The sequence below is a fragment of the Numida meleagris genome, chromosome 23 (genome assembly GCF_002078875.1).
Source record: "Numida meleagris isolate 19003 breed g44 Domestic line chromosome 23, NumMel1.0, whole genome shotgun sequence".
NCBI classification, from domain to species: domain Eukaryota; kingdom Metazoa; phylum Chordata; class Aves; order Galliformes; family Numididae; genus Numida; species Numida meleagris.
In genome coordinates this window covers 5,485,415-5,501,463 of record NC_034431.1, presented here as the reverse complement: position 1 = coordinate 5,501,463, position 16,049 = coordinate 5,485,415, and the positions used below count along the sequence as shown (strand labels likewise).

The following is a 16,049-nucleotide window of genomic DNA, read 5'->3' as shown; positions in this document are numbered from 1 at the left end:
CTGTGATTCTATGATTCCTTCCTGTTATGCAGTGCCTCCTCGGTTTGTGGTTCAACCCAACAACCAAGATGGCATTTACGGTAAAGCTGGGGTGCTGAATTGCTCCGTCGATGGGTACCCTCCTCCGAAAGTGATGTGGAAACATGCAAAAGGTATGTGGGAGATGACAGCAGTGCATGGGGACCTCTGTGCAAGTGGGGCGAGTCCTGTTCTTGCTGGGTCACCCCAGCACCGAGCCCCACAAGCACCCCCAGCCTTGGCTGTGCACCCATTGATGCATCTCTGCTTCCCCCTCCAGGCAGCGGGAACCCCCAGCAGTACCACCCCATCCCGCTGACGGGCCGCATCCAGATCCTCCCCAACAGCTCGCTGCTCATCCGCCACGTGCTGGAGGAGGACATCGGCTACTACCTCTGCCAGGCCAGCAACGGGGTGGGCACAGACATCAGCAAGTCCATGTTCCTCACCGTGAAGAGTAAGTAGCCAGGGCATGGCTGGGATGGAGCTGGGGGTGGGCTGGGATGGGCAGACGGACAGAAAACAGACGGACAGATGGGTGGATGGGGAATCACAGCCTGAAGCACACAGAGGGATCAGCCCAGCACTGCCCCGGCACCACGCAGCTCCGGATCATTGTGGGCATGGAGGGCATTGATTCCTCTCCTACAGGGGAGGCTTCCCTTGTGCTATTAAAAACACTTAGTCCTTAATAAAACCTGGCGATCAATCTACATCATACGGCAGGAAAGGAAATAGCTCTGCTAATTTGACAGGGCTGGGCTGGGAAGCGTTGTTAGACACCGTGTTTGAACTGCGCTTATTATTGGATTCCTCTCCCGTTGCTATCAGCAGAATACATAATCTCCAGCGCCTCTCTATTTATTTCGATTGCGGCTGCCGTAAGAGTTCAAACCCCCAGAAGAGGTGCAGGAGGGAGAACTCCCCCGTGGCAGTGGGGGTGGCATGCAGCATGCTGCGCTCCCCTCCCGCCCTGCACCCCGCTTTGGCTCCTGCTGGCCCCCAGCACCCCCTGCTTGTCTTACTGCTGCCTTCCCAGTTTCTCCCCTCCTCAGCCAGCTTCTCACGGGGAGGGCCGAGGGCAGCCTTTCCCCTCCCTGTCAGCTGTTTAATTTATCCCACTGATTGATGAACTGAAACGAGCGACTTCAAACAACCCACTTCAATGAGGCGCAGGTACAAAGTCAAGGCGATTAATCCCGAGTGAGTGTGCCGAAGTCTTGGAGCCTGAACTGTTGCCGTGTCCCTGCTATCTGGTATAATTGCATCCCAGGACAGGTTGCTTGCTGACTTGAATAGCACATAACCTTATTATGCATGTGCTTTTACATTTCCCAGAGACCTCAGCAGCCTTTGAAAAGGTTCGAATGAATAGGTAGACGAAGCACCACAGCCAATTAAGCATTATATGGGGCTCTTTGTTTTGTTTCATTTTTTGATTTTTGTTTGTTTAGTGAAATGTCAGGCCAATTAAAGCGAGATCAGCACCGGCTTGCGCTTCAGGCCAGGCCACTGCAGATGGAGTTAAGTGGGAGTTCAGCAGAGCCCAAACCACGGGATGGGAGGTGCAGCCCCATCCCTCACTGACCGAGGCAATAAATCAGAGCAGCCACACTGATGCCAGGAGGAGTTAGCTGCTGCTTTGTCAGGTGGTGGCAAACCTGCGTGCAAACGGAACTGTGGTGGTGCTGTCCCCAGCTGAGGCACCGCAGGGAGCACAGTGCCCAGGGCATGTGCTGGCCCTGGGACGACGCTGCCTCGTCGCTCTGCTCAGCCCTGAGCACGGCACCTGTCTGCACACAGCAGCATCCCGCTGCCGTGCAGGGCTGGGAGCGTTCATCCGTGCTTTCCAAAGCGACTTGTTAGCATCAGGTCCAGCGCGCTGCACTGCGAGAAGTGTGGGGTGCTGGAGGCCGTGAGTGTGCACCCTGGGGGCTGGCACAGGTGCAGGTGAGGAGCTTGTGAGCGCGTGCTAAATGGCATTTAGCACCTGGCTGCACGCTGCCCTGTGCTTGGGAGCAGAGAGTGAGGGATGGATGGGGCTGTCCAAGTCCCCTGGGCAGTGCTGGTGCTGCGGGCTCGCCGGGCACCAGGCAGGGCCAGAGGTGCCGGGAGGTTCGGTGTCCTCTTGCAGGAGCATTACTGATTGCTTCCATGCAATTTGAATTAATCTCATGCTTCAGGTGGAACTCAGCTAATCAGTGTAGAAAGGAAGCTGAAACGGGTGCAATCAAATTAACATCACAGAGCTGGCTCTAAACAAGAAAGAGGGGGGAGAGGAGGGAGGGCGCAGCCCTTGTCACCGCTGTCACCCTTCTCATTCAGATGTCACTGCCGGGCTGTGCAGCTGCTCCTGCCCCAGCGTGGCTGGGGATGGCACGCGGGGCGCTGACAGTTCCCTTTGTGGACAGCCTTATCTCTGCCCAGCAAACGGGATGCAGCTCTTGTCGAAGCCGTGTTAACAGGAGCTCTGGCGTGCAGGAGCCTGCCCTGTGCAGAAGGCTGCTGACGGCTGCTGGAGTCCTGGCCACGTGCATCCTCCTTCCCTCGGTCACCGTGGGCATCGCTAGGCCGGGGTGCAGTGGTGGCACAGCGTGCCTCCCAGCCCAGCCCATGCTGCCTGCATGGCTGGTCGGGGTTTTCTGCTGGTTTGTTTTGCTGCTTTCCTCCGCCCTGGGCTACGTGCCACTCTCCTGGGACCCTGGCAATTGAGAGGAGTTGATATGTTTACATCCAAGGAGCTGCTTTTAATCAAACATCAATAAGTGCATTTCAGCGAAGCAGAGCCTGAAACAGAGCTCCTCTCCCGGGGCCGCTGCGTGCAGGGAAGGGGCTGACTCCTCCACAGCCCGCTGAGCGCCAGGGCCATGCTCTGGCCGAAGACTCCCTGCCCTCGTGCTCCCCACGCACCCCAATGGGTCAGGCTCTTCCCTGTCCTGCTGCCCCACATCAGCGCGTGGTGCTGTGCCATCCTGGGGCTGCTGCAGGCAGAATTCCCATGGGTTCCCAAGGAGCCGTCACGTGGCAGAGGTGACCCCAACCCAGGCTATGCTTCGTCCCAGCCACGCGGGCACAGGCTGCACCCCGCAAACGGCAGCTCCGGGGGAAAGGTTTCCTTAGCCGCTAATTGAATTACATTGCCACAGAAAGCCGAGAAGTCGTAGCTCATTAGAGCCTCTTGTGTCCCATTATAACAGTGTGTGTTGCCTTTGCGGATTGTCATTATCATATATTACTGCGGGACTCAGCAGCGCTGTTTGTTTATGCATTACATTTTTTTCGGCTTACCCAGGCCGCCCCCGCCCCCAGCCTTGGTGCTCTGGGGGACACGAGGTGCCCTTCGTGCTGCCAGCATCCATCCCGGCTCTGCCACCCAACACCAACTGCTCCCAACAGCAAGCAGCGCTGGGCTGCGGGCAGTGCCACCTGCAATGCCACCCCGGCATGCTGCCCCTCAATGCCACCCCGCAGTGCCACCTGCAATGGCACACAGTGATGACATCTGCAATGCCAACCCACAGTGCCACTCTGCAATGCCAACCCGCAACGTCACCTGCAGTGCCACACCAAGATGCCACACTACAATGCCACCCTCAATGCCACCCCGCAATGCCACCTGCAATGCCGCTCTACAGTGCCACCCCGCAATGCCACCACAGAGTGCTACACCAGGGCGATGTGTGTCCCCTCCCCTCCTTTGCATGTTTGGGTGAATATGAGGAAAAAAAGGGAAAAAAAAAAAAAATCTCTCCAGCATCTGCAATGCAAAGGCTGCTGCCTTGCTGCTGTGGAATCACGCTCTATATTCTGCCCAGGTTTATACGAGTGAATTATGCAAATCTGTGATGGAAAACATTCTTCCTCTCATCCTCGGGAGTGTAAAACCTTAGTCAATAATTCATACTCGCACGTCTCCGACTGGAGGCTTTCTCTTCATTATAGCGTGCGCTTGGTTATTTGTCTTTCACGTTTTATTGTCTACCCCGGTGTAATGCTATGCATTATAAAATTTATCTGCTTCATTATTTTATGATCCCGAGCCGTATAATGCAGCGAAACGCTTCCGCTCGGGGCTGCGTGTCCTCTCGGTGGGATCTGCACCCAGCGCCGCCCGCTGGCTCCGGGGGGTGCCCGGCGGGTGGCTGAGCCGCGCTCCCTCCCGCAGTCCCCGCCATGATCACCTCGCACCCCAACACCACCATCGCCATCAAGGGGCAGAGCAAGGAGCTGAACTGCACGGCGCGGGGCGAGCGGCCCATCATCATCCGCTGGGAGAAGGGTGACACCGTCATCGACCCCGACCGCAACATGCGCTACGCCATCGCCACCAAGGACAACGGCGACGAGGTCATCTCCACCCTCAAGGTGAGGGCAGGGTCCCGCCGGGGGCCTGAGCATCCTCCTCCAGCACGGGGCCGTTTTTGTGCTGCGGATAGCGGGGCGGCGAACGCGCAGCTGCTGCATTCAGCGCCTTCAAAAGAGCGGCAGAACGACGGCTGTCCGCGTGCTGTGGTGGCCCCAAAAAAAGGAACCCAGCGGGCTGGGTTGTCCTTGCGCCAAATTTTGCTTTGCTCTGCAATGGGCCCATGCTCGAAAGGTGTGTTGCAGCAGCAGAGATGCCTCAAAGCGTGAAATCAAGGAATGGTTGGGTTGGGGGGGACCTCAAAGATCACCCAGTTCTAACCCATCCGATCAGGCAGCAGATGGGGATGGGGCCTCGGGGCAGGTGGTGTCTATGGGCTGGGGTCCCTGCAGGAAGAGGAGGCTCGGAATTCGGGGTGCCTACATCTGAAGGGACTGCTTTTCTGTCCCTGAAATACCCACAGCTGAAACCAGCTGACCGTGGGGACTCGGTCTTCTTCTCCTGCCATGCCATCAACTCGTACGGCGAGGACAGGGGCCTGATCCAGCTCACTGTGCAAGGTACTGAGCTCATGGCACTGTGACCCCGGTCATGGGGGCAGGCAGAACCTCACCTCAAGGTCCTGCTGCTCCACATATCTCCACATGCTCCTAACCACCCCCCAACCGCCCCCAGAGCCACCTGACCCCCCAGAACTGGAGATCCGCGAGGTGAAAGCCCGCAGCATGAACCTGCGCTGGACGCAGCGCTTTGATGGGAACAGCATCATCACCGGCTTCGACATCGAGTACAAGAACAAGTCTGGTAGGTGCTGGTTGCCCCCCTGTGCCCCCCAGACCTCCATAGCCCACTCTGGGGGCCTGGCTGTGCCATGGGGCAGGTGGGGAGCTGGCCCTGCTGCCTCCGTGCAGGGAATATTCCGCATCCTGGCTGCTTTGATGAAGAAAGGAGAGAGCAGCATTAATGAAATATGTTAATTTATGTTCGGTGGGAGCATTTGAAAGGGAATATTTAAAGAGGCAATATTTGCAGAAAGCCGAGCTGAGAGCAGCACAACAGCGAGGCGGGGGGACGCAGCACGGCAGGAGGCGTGGGGTGCGGGTGCTGACCCCCCTTTGCCAGATTTCTGGATTTCTTCCAGATTCCTGGGACTTCAAGCAGTCGACACGCAACATCTCCCCGACCATCAACCAGGCGAACATCGTGGACCTGCACCCCGCCTCCGTGTACAGCATCCGCATGTACTCCTTCAACAAGATCGGGCGCAGCGAGCCCAGCAAGGAGCTCACCATCAGCACGGAGGAAGCAGGTGCTGCTCTGTGCTGTAGAGATGCGTGTGAGCGGAGCCCTCTTTGGATGGGAATTTTCGTGATAATGCGTGATTTTTCCCTCTCCCAGCTCCCGATGGGCCTCCGATGGATGTCACCTTGCAGCCGATGACGTCGCAGAGCATCCAGGTCACCTGGAAGGTGTGTGGGGCCGGGGCAGAGGGCTCTCCTTGGCCACCCCCACTGGTGGGACTCTGGGACCCAGATTTCCCCTCGCAGTTCAGAGAACAAGTCCTGAGACGTCACAAAACCCGAGGGCCGGGCACGCAGCTCGGCCACATCATGTGTTAATCGCGTTTGGTAACAAGCTCATTATCTCATAGGATATCCATGGGGGGCCACGGGGAAAGCGAGGATAAACATGGGAAAACTGAGACGTCTGGTTGCCAGCTGCTCAAGCGCAGATCAATTGAGTTCAGAATCAGATTTATTTTTCAGAAGGTCGAATGCGAAAAAATGGATTATAAAATTAGGACTTCAGAACAAATGGGGAAGTTGATGAATTTAGGGTTCGAGCTTCTCCCCCCTGCTCCCCTTTCCTCTTAGGTGCTGGAAAACAGATTAAAGACTGATAAGGTTCACTTGGAAGATAGCTCCGTTTGTTTGGAGAGTGTTGCAGCGAGATGGATCGCGTTGGCTGCGTAACATAAATTTACAATCAACCCTATTGATTTCTTAATGCTTCAGAGAAACGCTGTTCAGATTGATTTAAAGGCTGCGGGGCTGTCAGCTCCGTGACACCGCTCCCCTTCGTGTCCCCATTGCTTCAGGCCCCGAAGAAGGAGCTGCAGAACGGGGTGATCCGCGGCTACCAGATCGGCTACCGCGAGAACAGCCCGGGCAGCAACGGGCAGTACAGCATCGTGGAGATGAAGGCCACGGGCGACAGCGAGGTCTACACGCTGGACAACCTGAAGAAGTTCGCGCAGTACGGGGTGGTGGTCCAGGCCTTCAACCGCGCGGGGACGGGGCCGTCCTCCAGCGAGATCAATGCCACCACGCTGGAGGATGGTGAGGACGGGGGGGTGGTGTTTCTATGGGGCGCAGGGCGTCCACCCAGAGAGCCTTCGCCGTTCCAGAAACGAGCAAAAAAAGTTTTGCAGTGCGTTCGCGCAGCAGTTTTTCATACTTAATTAAGGCTCTCGTTAGCCTGTCAAACCGTGATCATTTCCTGGCTACATTAGCACTCCTCCTGGGGTATTCAAGGGCCCCTGTTTTAGCAATAGTGTCTTTTCCATAATTATATTACCTTCATTTTGTTCAAACGGACTATCTGTATTAGTTTATTATACTCGGTCCCTAATTACATGGTGCTTATATTTTTACACCTAAGTAATACGAAACAATAATCATTTTCAAAGAGGGTCGTTACGGTGATGTATCATCATTTAAATGCTCATAAAAATTAGAGTTACCTCTTATGGGGCAATTGGATGCAATTACCTCGCATCCAGCCGGCTCGCCCCTTGCTGGAAGTGCAGCATCCTGGCGGCCCCGGGGTGAAGAGGAGGAGGATCATGGCTCTGGGCTTGGGGAGAGGAGTGAGAGGGCGATGGGGAGGTCCAGCGCAGAGCCCATGGGTGCAGCTCTGGCCAGTAGGCTGACCATCCCCATCTGTGCCCTCCCAGTGCCCAGCCAGCCCCCCGAGAACGTGCGAGCCATCTCCATCACGTCGGATGTGGCCGTCATCTCCTGGTCGGAGCCCCCGCGCAGCACCCTCAACGGCGTGCTCAAGGGCTACCGGGTCATCTTCTGGTCCCTCTACATGGATGGAGGTGAGTGCTGATGCCCGGGGCATGGGGTACGCGTTGGGGCTACTGCAGAGCTGATGGCCCATGTCCCCACAGAGTGGGGTGAGATGCAGAACATCACGACCACGCGAGAGCGAGTGGAGCTGCGGGGCATGGAGAAGTTCACCAACTACAGCGTGCAGGTGCTGGCCTACACACAGGCTGGCGACGGCGTCCGCAGCAGCGTGCTCTACATCCAGACCAAGGAGGACAGTGAGTGGCACTGCCCCAACCCCTTTGTCCCCACGGTCCTGGCGATGGGATGGCAGCCAGGGAGGTGTGGGGGGACGCAGGGTGGTGTGGTTCCATGCAGATCCTGGCACAGCTGGCGGCTCCTGTACGCTGCAAGTGGGCACACGTGTGCCTCCCTCTTCCCTGGCTGATAAATCACAGTCGCATGTGTTAATTAGACATAAGAACATGGAGTGTCGAGTAAGAGCCATTGGCAAGGAATAATGAGGAAAGCTTTGCAGCCCCTGGAGGAGGCGGGCAGGGCTTCTCCATCCTTTTCTCCTTGCTGGGTTTGCAAAAAGGCTGAGCCCAAAGCACAGCCCGTGCACTGCTACCATTGCCCCCAGCCCCGTCCGCCCTCTGCAGCTCCTCCCTTTGCAGCACTCCTTGCTTGCAGCCACTGGGGCTAGTGTGCATGCACCCCAGCTCCGCAGGCAATCGGTTTGTGGGTCGGACACGCTGCCAGGGCCCTCCCTGTAGCTCTGGAGCACTGCGGGCTGCAATCTGTCAGAGGTCCTTTGGCAGACATATGTTCTTGGGCTGATTAGGCCGATAGGCACGCGGTAATCCAGGCACGAAGCGCCAAAGGGCCAGCAAGCAGCGGGGCCGGGCGCACGTATGGGGGCAGCTGCAGTGTGCAGGGAAGCCCCAGCACACAGGGCATTTCCCTTTCTATTTTTTTTTTCTTTTCCTTAAGTGCAGATATTTAAATATTTACACCCTGCCTGCCCTACTTTAATGCCATTATCTCCGTAGCAGAGCGGCTCCTGCCCGGTGTGGCCCTGGGAAGCGGCAGCTGCTCAGCACACAGCTGGGCAGGGCAGGGCTAAGCCAGCGGGCAGTGAGTGGATTAAGGCGATGGCCACTCAACGCCAATCACCGTTTCTAAACCAGCACTGCAATTGACCCTCCTGCCTCCACGTGGGCAGGGGTGCGGGCTACCCATGGAAGTGGCCACAGCCATGCGCCAGGGGATGCGAGGGGCCCCCGGGTTCCTCCCGTGTCACCAGTGCCATCACACACTTGCTCCTTCAGTTCCAGGTCCTCCAGCTGGCATCAAGGCTGTGCCATCCTCAGCCAGCAGCGTGGTGGTGTCCTGGCTGCCCCCAGCAAAGCCCAATGGCATCATCCGCAAGTACACCATCTTCTGCTCCAGCCCCGGCTCGGGGCAGCCGGTAAGGGCATGGCGATGGGGATGGGCTCAGCATGGGCACTGGGGTGTGGGAGAGCTATGGGGCATCTGGATGGAGGCAGGAATAGGGTTACAGGAACCTGCTTTGGGTGCTGCCAAGAGGATGATGCAGGTGGTGCCGTGCATCCAGCCTGTGACAGTGCAGGGTTGTCAAGGGCACCCTGGAAAGATCTGTGAGTCCCACCACCCACCTGCTGCTTCCCTCCAGTGTTCCCCCATCTCAGCACTCACTCCAGAACGGGACACATGCAAACAGCCAACCAAAAATGAAACAGAAATTCAACCTGGTCCCATCCCTCCTTGGCAAGGGAGAGGTTGATGGGAGGTCTGCAGACTGGTGCTTATCAAAAGCTCCTTCTCAAACTCATTTCACTATCTGAGCCTCTGGTTTCCAGGGCAACATAATCTTTTCATCAAAGCAACTGGTAAAACCGCTGGGATCCGATATTGTTTTCCTGGCATCTTGTCAAAACTGTCATTTGGTTAAAAAAAATTATGTATACCATGCAATATTCATATAGGTGTCTGCTTGTGGGGTACGTTCACATCTGCGGGCCCCACTAGGGTGCATGTTTGGAGATGATGAACATGCAGATGCCCGCGCGTGGCCCTGTGTGTGCACACTGAAGTAACACGTCCATCTCTTGTGATGGCATCTCCATGTCCCTGTCTCATGCCAGCAGGGTTAGGGCAGTGGGGAAGCGCTCGAGGGTGGCTCTCCCTGCCGTGGCATGCAGGAGATGTGGCCCCGACGCATGGCACACAGGCAGAGGGATTGTGTGCCTGCACCCTGGGGCTGGCAGCCAGAGCGCACCGCAGGGACCCCATGGGGCTGGGACATCTGTGGGCAGTGCTGGAGATCCTGCAGGACTTTGGGGACCCCTCACTGCTGTCCCCATCAGAGGGGCTTGGCTGCCCAGCTAGGGCCTGCCCTGTGCCCCACTGCAGCCCAGGGTGGCCGGGAAGCGTCATTTCCCTGGAACAAATCATGCCGTCGCTGCCATCTGTTCCTCGCACACTGGCCTGGGCTCCCTGGAGAAATTACGACACCAGCCGGCTTACACCGGCATTAAGAAACACCGAGCAGAGATGAGCTGCTGCTGGGGAGTGAACCCACAGCAGCTCGGGGAGGTGTGCTGCTGGAGAGCTGGGTGGGGTGATGGGGCAATGGGGCAATGCGGCCCCCTCTGCCCTCTGCCAAGTGATGGGAGAGGGGCTCGAGCCAGCTGGCCTAGGGGATACCTTGGGTCTGGGAGTGATGGTGATGCTCTGGGTACCAGGGCAGTGGAGATGCTGGGTGGTGGCCATGCCCTGGGTACCGTGTTGGCAGGGATGCTGGCGGGTGGTGATGCCCTGGGTACCATGCTGGTGGGGATGCCTGGATGCAGGCAGATGGCCCAAGGATGATTTTTCCCAGCTCAGGCTGTTTTGCTCATGCTAATGCTGTGCTCTCAGTGTCTGTGTGCCCGAGATGAGGGCTGTGTGGGTGAGGCTCTAACAGCCATGCCTTCTGCCTCCCCCTCTGCAGGCCCCCAGTGAGTACGAGACCAGCCCCGACCAGCTCTTCTACCGCATCGCACACCTGAACCGCGGGCAGCAGTACATGCTCTGGGTGGCTGCTGTCACCTCTGCGGGCCGTGGCAACATCAGTGAGAAAGTCACCATCGAGCCTGCTGGGAAAGGTATGGGGGAAGCGTGGAGGCCCCTGTGGGACGCAGAGGGTTGGCTGCGTGCAAAGCCAACGTGCTCAGTGCATCTCAGCCTGGCTGCTCTTGTCAGTGCTCTGGGGCTCAGCAATGGGTACCAGCAGCGAGGCTGACCTCCTCCTTGCTCCCCAGCTCCGGCCAAGATCATCTCCTTCGGAGGCACCGTCACCACCCCGTGGATGAAGGACGTGAGGCTGCCCTGCAACTCGGTTGGGGAGCCGGTCCCTGCCATCAAGTGGACCAAGGACAGGTACTGGGCGCTGTACCGTGGGACAGGGATGGCTGCTGGCTGCAGTCACACGGGGCTGACGTGCGCTGTCCCCCCCTGGCAGTGAGGACTCTGCCATCCCGGTGACGGTGGACGGGCACCGCCTGATCCAGGCCAATGGCACGCTGGTGCTGCGCTCGGTGAAGGCAGAGGACTCCGGCTACTACACCTGCACTGCCACAAACACCTGGGGCTTCGACACCATCATCATCAACCTGCTGGTGCAAGGTGCGGGGTGCTGCTGGGACACGGTGCGCGCTGTGGGGTTGGTGTGTGCACGGTGCTCACGGGTGTTTGCGCTCCTCCGCAGTGCCCCCGGACCAGCCCCGCCTGACGGTGTCCAAGACCTCGGCCTCCTCCATCACGCTGGCATGGATTCCTGGGGACAACGGGGGCAGCTCCATCCGAGGTACATCCCCAGAGCGGCCCCACGTGCTCCAAAATAAGGTTAACGCTTGCAGGAGGGAGGGATGCTGCTCTTGTGAGCGCCTTTTTCAGCAGGATGCAGGGAGTGAGGCAGCTAACAAAGGGCACACCGTTAATTGCGCAGGTGCTGGTGGCTCCAGTGCCGGTGCTCTGCTGGGCTCATCCCCGGTGTCTGTGGGCTGCAGGAGGGCTGCGGGACCACCCCTGCCTCCCAGAGCCTCCTTTCTGCTCTGATTCATCTGATGAATTATACGTGGAAACAGCTGCGCGCGGAGGGGGGAGCGGGGAGAGGGGAAGGAGACCTCGCTTACAATTAATTAAAAGCATGAAAGTAATTACAAGCAAATCTCCCCAGCCAGCAGCCTTTCACTCCAGTGGACTCTGTTGATAAATTTGGTTATAATTGGATTAGAAATATTAAAAACATGCTGCATGTACTAAATAAATGAATGCCGGGTGGCAGGCAGCGGGGTGCTGGGTGAGCACGGGGATGGGAATGGGGCAGCTGAGGTGCTCCGTGCTCCCATCGTGGGGTGGTGGAGGCAGCGGTGCACGGAGCAGCGCTCTGTTTGGCTCCTGGCGCACACGCAGCAGCAGAACACCCGCTGTCTTCGCTTGAGGACTGGCAAAGGGAAATGTGAAAACAGCCAAATCTGGCGATGAGACGGGGAAGTAAGCGAGGATTTTGCATCGCCAAAAAGGTCAAAACAGTCAAAGTGGTGGTTCCCACAGCAACGGGGCTGTTGTGCACACACTGCAGGGCAGCTGTGCTCTGTCTCCATGGCCAGGAGGTGCCTGGCACAGGCAGAGCAGCAGTGGGTGCGGGCAGCCCCATGGTGATGGGCTCCATGAATGGCCCCATGCCGGTGTCAGAAACATGCTCAGCATTAGGCAAGCACCTCCGTGCTGCGCTGGGCACCATGGCACTGTGTCCTGAGTGCTGTGCCCCTCTGTGGGGAAGCCCGGAGTGCCCTGCTCCGGCATCTGGCTGCCGGCAGCGTAACAGGTTTGCTCATCCAGGACACAGTGTGCTTCCTAATACTCTTAATCATGGGAAAGGAGGCGGCGTTCAATGACAGAAGCAACTTCCGAGCGGCTTCCCAAGGGAGCTAGTTAATTCTGGCTTTCCCTTTATAGGCTCGCACCAATCAATCACGTTCTGCTCTCCCCGCGCTCCCGTGCACAACCGCAGTAATTGGCGGTGGAGGCGGGCACGGAGCACAGAGCTGCTCAGTGCAGGCAGAGGGCTGCCTGCTGCCAGGCCATGCTGCAATGGGGATGGCACCCCGGGGGGGCTCGGTGGTGGTCATGCCCGCAGACCCCCTCCTCCTTCAACCCGTAGGCTTCGTGCTGCAGTACTCGGTGGACAACAGCGAGGAGTGGAAGGACGTCTTCATCAGCTCTTCCGAGCGCTCCTTCAAGCTGGAGAGCCTCAAGTGCGGCACCTGGTACAAGGTGAAGCTGGCGGCCAAGAACAGCGTGGGGGCCGGGCGCATCAGTGAGATCATCGAGGCCAAGACCCACGGCAGAGGTGAGCCAGGCAGGAGGGCTGCACTGAACGCTGCTGGGCTGGTGGCAAGCAAACCCGGCACCGCTGCAGTCACCACCGCTGCAGCTGATGTATTTCTGCCCCAGAACCTCTGCCATCATACATCATCGTGCACAGCCCAAAGAGCTACACGTGCTTTGTCTCGGGGGCTCCTCACGTGCTCTGGGTTTGCCTGCCGCACTCTTACTTCCCACACTGCTCCTTGGTGTAAAAACCCAGGGATGGGGTGCATTGGGATGGGGACACCCCGTCCTCAGCTCCGCGCTCTGACGCTGATGGCTCCCGTCCCGCAGAGCCCTCCTTCAGCAAGGACCAGCACCTCTTCACCCACATCAACTCCACGCATGCCAGGCTCAACCTGCAGGGCTGGAGCAGCGGAGGCTGCCCCATCACCGCCATCGTGCTGGAATACCGCCCCAAGGGCAACTGGGGCTGGCAGAGCCTGCGCACCAACAGCTCCGGAGAGGTCTTCCTGACCGAGCTGCGCGAGGCCACCTGGTACGAGCTGCGCATGAAGGCCTGCAACAGCGCGGGCTGCGGCAATGAGAGCACGCAGTTTGCCACGTTGGACTATGATGGCAGTGAGTGGGGGATGGGGGGCTGTGCTGTGCCCTGGGGGGCCAGAGCTCTGAGCGCACGCCTTGTCTGCAGGCACCATCCCGCCCATCAAGTCTGCGCAAGGGGAAGGGGACGACGTGAAGAAGCTGTTCACCATTGCCTGCCCCATCATCCTGGCCACGCTGGGAGTGGCCCTACTCTTCATCATCCGCAAGAAGAGGAAGGAGAAGCGGCTGAAACGGCTGCGAGGTGAGAGGGGCTGGGTACTGTGCACGGGATGGGGTCCCCAAACCATGCGTAATGTACCACAGTGATGCCCTAAGGCTCAAAAAGCTCCCATCCTCTTTTCCTCTCTTTTAATGTACAGATGCCAAGAGCTTAGCAGAGATGCTGATCAGGTGGGTCCCGGGGTGAGCTCCTGGCACAGGGACTGGGGGGCCGGGGGTTGCTGAGCCCATGGCCGGCGCGCAGGGAGCCCCAGCCTGTGCCAGGCTCGAGCCGCAGGGGCTCTCCCCAGTAATCGCCGGGTGTGCGTCCCCTCTTACCTCACAGCAAGAATAACCGCAGCTTTGACACGCCGGTGAAGGGGCCCCCGCAGGGCCCCCGCCTGCACATCGACATCCCCCGCGTGCAGCTTCTCATCGAGGACAAGGAGGGCATCAAGCAGCTGGGTAAGCACAGCGTGGGGACCGCAGGGGTGGGCACAGTGTCCCCAGGCTGGCCCCTTCCAACTGGGGCAGAGGGGTGCTCTGGCTTTGGGGTTTTCCTGTCCCACCCCATCCCCACCCCAGGGTTGATCTGGGGCACAGAGGGGCAGGAGATGCCAGGGGACGTGGTGGGTGAGCTGGACAGAGACTAGCAGGCAACTACACTTTGCTATGGAAAGAGCTCTGAGCTGCAGCTGCTCCCCATAGGAGATGACAAAGCCACCATCCCGGTGACGGACACTGAGTTCAGCCAAGCTGTGAACCCCCAGAGCTTCTGCACGGGCGTCTCGCTGCATCACCCCGCCCTGATCCAGAACACGGGGCCGCTCATCGATATGTCGGACATACGTCCCGGCACCAGTGAGTGCTGGGCTGGGTGTGCTGGGGGCGAGTGGGCCACAGGGCATCTCCCCCAGTGGGTAAAGAGGTGATTCTGGGATTGAGCCTGCATGACCCTGTCTCCGCTGTGCCCTAGACCCCGTGTCAAGGAAGAGCGTGAAGTCCGCGCACAGCACCCGCAACCGCTACTCCAGCCAATGGACCCTCACCAAGTGCCAGGCGTCCACCCCGGCGCGCACCCTGACCTCGGACTGGCGGACAGTGGGCTCCCAGCATGGCATCACCGTCACCGAGAGTGACAGCTACAGCGCCAGCCTCTCGCAGGACACAGGTACATGGCGGGGACAGTGCTCATGGGCTCAACCCAAGAGGAGGAGTGCTGGGTGGTGGAAAGACTGGGGGACGGCCTGGCTGCTTGGGGTCCTTGGTGGCTCTTGAGCCCCTGTGCTGGGGATGCATGGGCAGTCCCGCAAGGGGAAGGTGGGAATGGCATTCCCAGCCGTGGAATAGGGATGGGTGAGGACCAGATGCCCTCTCCCTCCGCAGACAAGGGCCGGAACAGCATGGTGTCAACGGAGAGCGCCTCGTCCACCTATGAGGAGCTGGCGCGCGCCTACGAGCACGCCAAGCTGGAGGAGCAGCTGCAACACGCCAAGTTCGAGATCACCGAGTGCTTCATCTCCGACAGCTCCTCGGACCAGATGACCACGGGCACCACGGACAATGCCGACAGCATGACCTCCATGAGCACCCCCTCGGAGCCCGGCATCTGCCGCTTCACCGCATCCCCACCCAAGCCCCAGGACAGCGAGCGTGGCAAGAGCGTGGCCGTGCCCATCCCGCACCGCGCCAGCAAGAGTAAGTTGGGGGCTGGGCTGTGTGTTGCAGCCAAACGTAGGCGTAGAGGCAGGGCTAGGTGCTTCCTGCAAGGGGAAGCGAGAGGAGAAGCCTTTTCATGCTCCCTTTGCCCCTCTCTGCCCAGTGGCCGTATTTCAGTGTCATGCTTTTTGCATGCTTGTTTGTATTAAAACACAAATGGTACACGTATCATAACATGCACGTGTCAGAAGCTGTTGGGCTGTGTCAGAACCTAATAGATGTTGATACGATCTGTCAGAGGCTGATGCATGCCAGGAGGTTGTAAGAGATTCTGACACAATGTTTAGAGTTTGAGACAGAATCTAATGTGATGTCAGGATTCCCCAGAACCTGCTGCATTTTAATCAATTCTAGAAAACTATTAAAAACTATTCCAATAGATTCGAGAGCATGGCAATAAAATAGATGCTGACCAATTCTATTCAATTTAAAGAGATTCTGACAGGTAGTAGTAGGGTTTAAGTGACTTGTCAGATCATGAAAAAGTGTATTAGAGTCTGACAGAATCTGAAAGAATCTCTTGAAATCTAATAGCTCAATAGAGTGCAATTATAGTTCCAGAGTCTTCCAAATTCCCGTACATTTCAGAAGGAATTTTCTGTAACCTATCGTAGATTATCAGAATCTGGCAGAATCTACGAGATTGGGTCAGGTTCTAATAGATCCAGTGAATGGTGGCCAGCTGTTCCAGATGT

General features: G+C 58.1%; 1 protein-coding gene across 1 annotated transcript in view; it reads left to right on the top strand.

The window, feature by feature from the left end:
• Nucleotides 1-16,049, top strand: part of DSCAML1 (DS cell adhesion molecule like 1) — a 79,493-nt gene that overhangs the window by 61,792 nt on the left and 1,652 nt on the right. The window contains exons 10-32 of the mRNA XM_021376329.1: nt 33-152; nt 299-475; nt 4,184-4,383; nt 4,845-4,941; nt 5,057-5,185; nt 5,523-5,690; nt 5,780-5,850; nt 6,480-6,720; nt 7,338-7,484; nt 7,557-7,712; nt 8,766-8,905; nt 10,451-10,604; nt 10,761-10,878; nt 10,961-11,124; nt 11,207-11,305; nt 12,665-12,853; nt 13,165-13,452; nt 13,523-13,678; nt 13,797-13,827; nt 13,982-14,100; nt 14,344-14,496; nt 14,612-14,806; nt 15,022-15,333. Coding sequence (XP_021232004.1) covers nt 33-152; nt 299-475; nt 4,184-4,383; nt 4,845-4,941; nt 5,057-5,185; nt 5,523-5,690; nt 5,780-5,850; nt 6,480-6,720; nt 7,338-7,484; nt 7,557-7,712; nt 8,766-8,905; nt 10,451-10,604; nt 10,761-10,878; nt 10,961-11,124; nt 11,207-11,305; nt 12,665-12,853; nt 13,165-13,452; nt 13,523-13,678; nt 13,797-13,827; nt 13,982-14,100; nt 14,344-14,496; nt 14,612-14,806; nt 15,022-15,333 — 3,624 coding nt within the window. The remainder of the gene's footprint in view (nt 1-32; nt 153-298; nt 476-4,183; nt 4,384-4,844; nt 4,942-5,056; nt 5,186-5,522; nt 5,691-5,779; nt 5,851-6,479; nt 6,721-7,337; nt 7,485-7,556; nt 7,713-8,765; nt 8,906-10,450; nt 10,605-10,760; nt 10,879-10,960; nt 11,125-11,206; nt 11,306-12,664; nt 12,854-13,164; nt 13,453-13,522; nt 13,679-13,796; nt 13,828-13,981; nt 14,101-14,343; nt 14,497-14,611; nt 14,807-15,021; nt 15,334-16,049) is intronic.